The sequence below is a fragment of the Tupaia chinensis genome, unplaced genomic scaffold (assembly GCF_000334495.1).
Source record: "Tupaia chinensis unplaced genomic scaffold, TupChi_1.0 Scaffold148607_1, whole genome shotgun sequence".
In the NCBI taxonomy this organism is placed as follows: Eukaryota; Metazoa; Chordata; class Mammalia; order Scandentia; family Tupaiidae; genus Tupaia; species Tupaia belangeri.
The window spans coordinates 3464241-3466335 of record NW_006208456.1 but is presented as its reverse complement, the minus strand read 5'-3'; the positions used below and the strand labels follow the sequence as shown (position 1 = coordinate 3466335).

At 58.5% G+C, this 2095-nt stretch overlaps 1 protein-coding gene across 1 annotated transcript in view; it reads right to left on the bottom strand.

Moving 5' to 3' along the window:
- FOS (Fos proto-oncogene, AP-1 transcription factor subunit) overlaps positions 1-2089 on the bottom strand; it is a gene marked incomplete in the record, with an annotated part of 3387 nt that extends 1298 nt beyond the window's left edge. Inside the window, 4 exon segments of the mRNA XM_027769101.1 lie at positions 35-210; positions 334-441; positions 837-1088; positions 1820-2089. Of these exon segments, the coding sequence (XP_027624902.1) occupies positions 35-210; positions 334-441; positions 837-1088; positions 1820-1960 (677 nt within the window).
- Positions 2090-2095: the final 6 nt, after the last annotated feature.

Below are 2095 nucleotides of genomic sequence, written 5' to 3'. Positions count from 1 at the left end.
CTCCCCCGCCGTTGTGGGGGCCGCCCCGGGCAGCCCTCCACTCAAGTCAAGGGAAGCCACAGACATCTCTTCTGGGAAGCCCAGGTCGTCAGGGATCTTGCAGGCAGGTCGGTGGGCTGCCAGGATGAACTCCAGCTTTTCCTTCTCCTTCAGCAGGTTGGCAATCTCGGTCTGCAAGGCAGACTTCTCATCTTCTAGTTGGTCTGTCTCCTATATTCAGAGGGACAAAGGAAAGCATAAGACACAGTCTTACTGGAGGCCCTGCTCCCTGAAGCCCCATCTCCAACTTTCTCTGGAAGTTTTTAAAAGGAGTGATCCTCAGGGTCTACCTACCGCTTGGAGCGTGTCGGTCAGCTCCCGCCTGCGGTTACGGCATTTGGCTGCAGCCATCTTATTCCTTTCCCTTCGAATTCTCCTTTTCTCTTCTTCTTCTGGAGATAACTGGAATAATAAAAAGACCGACAGTCAGTAACAGTGTCTGCCATCGCCTCCATTCACCCGTCCCAGTGAAACCCGCTCCTACAGCTTCCCAGCTCCCTGGCGTCTCTTCAGTGGAGCCATTTCTAACCTGCAGTTGCAGGCTGGGTGTGACTTGCATTTAAAATAAGATTCTCAGCAAGAGAACAAAGAACAGCCCCATCTGAAAGCATGAGATGAACTATTAAGAGACCTTATAAAGGTACTCCTCAGGGTGGGACTACCAGAGCCTGACTTGGCATGGAAAGGCTTGAAGCCAGGTTCGGAAGGTGCAGTCAGTTCCATCAGCGGCTTCACCCTCTCTATCCTGTCCTCTCGTCTCCACCGCTGCCTCCCCCAAAGAAGGTACAGTAGCTCACCTGTTCCACCTTGCCCCTCCTGCCAATGCTCTGTGCTCTGCCTCCCGTCATGGTCTTCACAACTCCAGCTCTTGAGTAAGCCCCAGCCGAGGGGGTGGGAACTCCGTAGGGGTGGGGAGCTCTGGCCTGTGATGGAGCCACGGAGGAGACCAGGGTGGGCTGCACCAGCCACTGCAGGTCCGGGCTAGTCGAAATGGCCGTCACGGTGGGGATGAAATTGGCACTGGAGACAGCCAGATCTGTGCAGAAGTCCTAGGGCAAAACAGAAGGGGAACGCTGTCATGAGCGCGCAGGTTGCAGACACGGGTAGGGCAGCCCAGTTCCCAGCGCCGCATGCAGCAGGGAGACAGGGAGAAAACAGCCCTGCCGTGGACTGCTCTTGTTCGCTTATATGTTCCTCATCCTGGATGAAAGGTCTCCCCCTGTCCTCCCGAGAATTCCGCAGCGCAGTGCCCTTCTCCATCCTGCTGCTGCGTTCCGTTATCCCTTCAGCATCACTCGCTTGAAAGGGGGGTTGTTATAAATATCCCTGACGTCTGCGCTGACGCAGGCGCCGCTCCGGAGTCTCCTGAATGAACTCGCTTTTTATCAATGAAACTGCCTTACACACCCGCTTGCTGCACCCTCCTCCTTCGCCCCACCTCCCTGCTCCAGGCTGCCCGGGGAGGGAGGGCTGCCACTTTTTGCCGCCTTCTTGAGGAGTCTGAGTCTAGTGAAGTGAGTCTCTGCTCGGGACATGTTTGTCCCAGCTACTGCTAGAGACCAGTCATAGACTGCGGGCCTGGGGCTGTTTGGAGTGAACCTGCCGCCGAAGAAGGAACCAACTCTTACTACGACAAGTCCTGCGTTCCCTGGCAAGGGTGGCAGCCACCCACCGCGGCGAAGGAGGGCCCCTTACTCGAACACCTGCGCGTCCCGCAACGCAGCTTCTCCCCCGCGACCCCGCGAGTCCCGGCCCCGCGGAGCCGCGAAGCCAGCCTTACCTGCGCATTGACTGGAGAACCCATGCTGGAGAAGGAGTCAGCGGGTGAGTGGTAGTAGGAGAGACTGTCTCCGGCAGGGGAAGCGCTGCTGCAGCGGGAGGAGGACGCCTCGTAGTCGGCGTTGAAGCCGGAGAACATCATGGTGGTGGTTAGGCAAAGTCGGGAGAGGGGCCGAGGGGCGGAGACAGGTGGGAGCTGCGGAGCAGAGCCGGGTAGGAGCGCGGTCACTGCTCGCTCGCTCCCCCGCCGCCGCGGGCTCAGTCTCTGCTGCTCGGC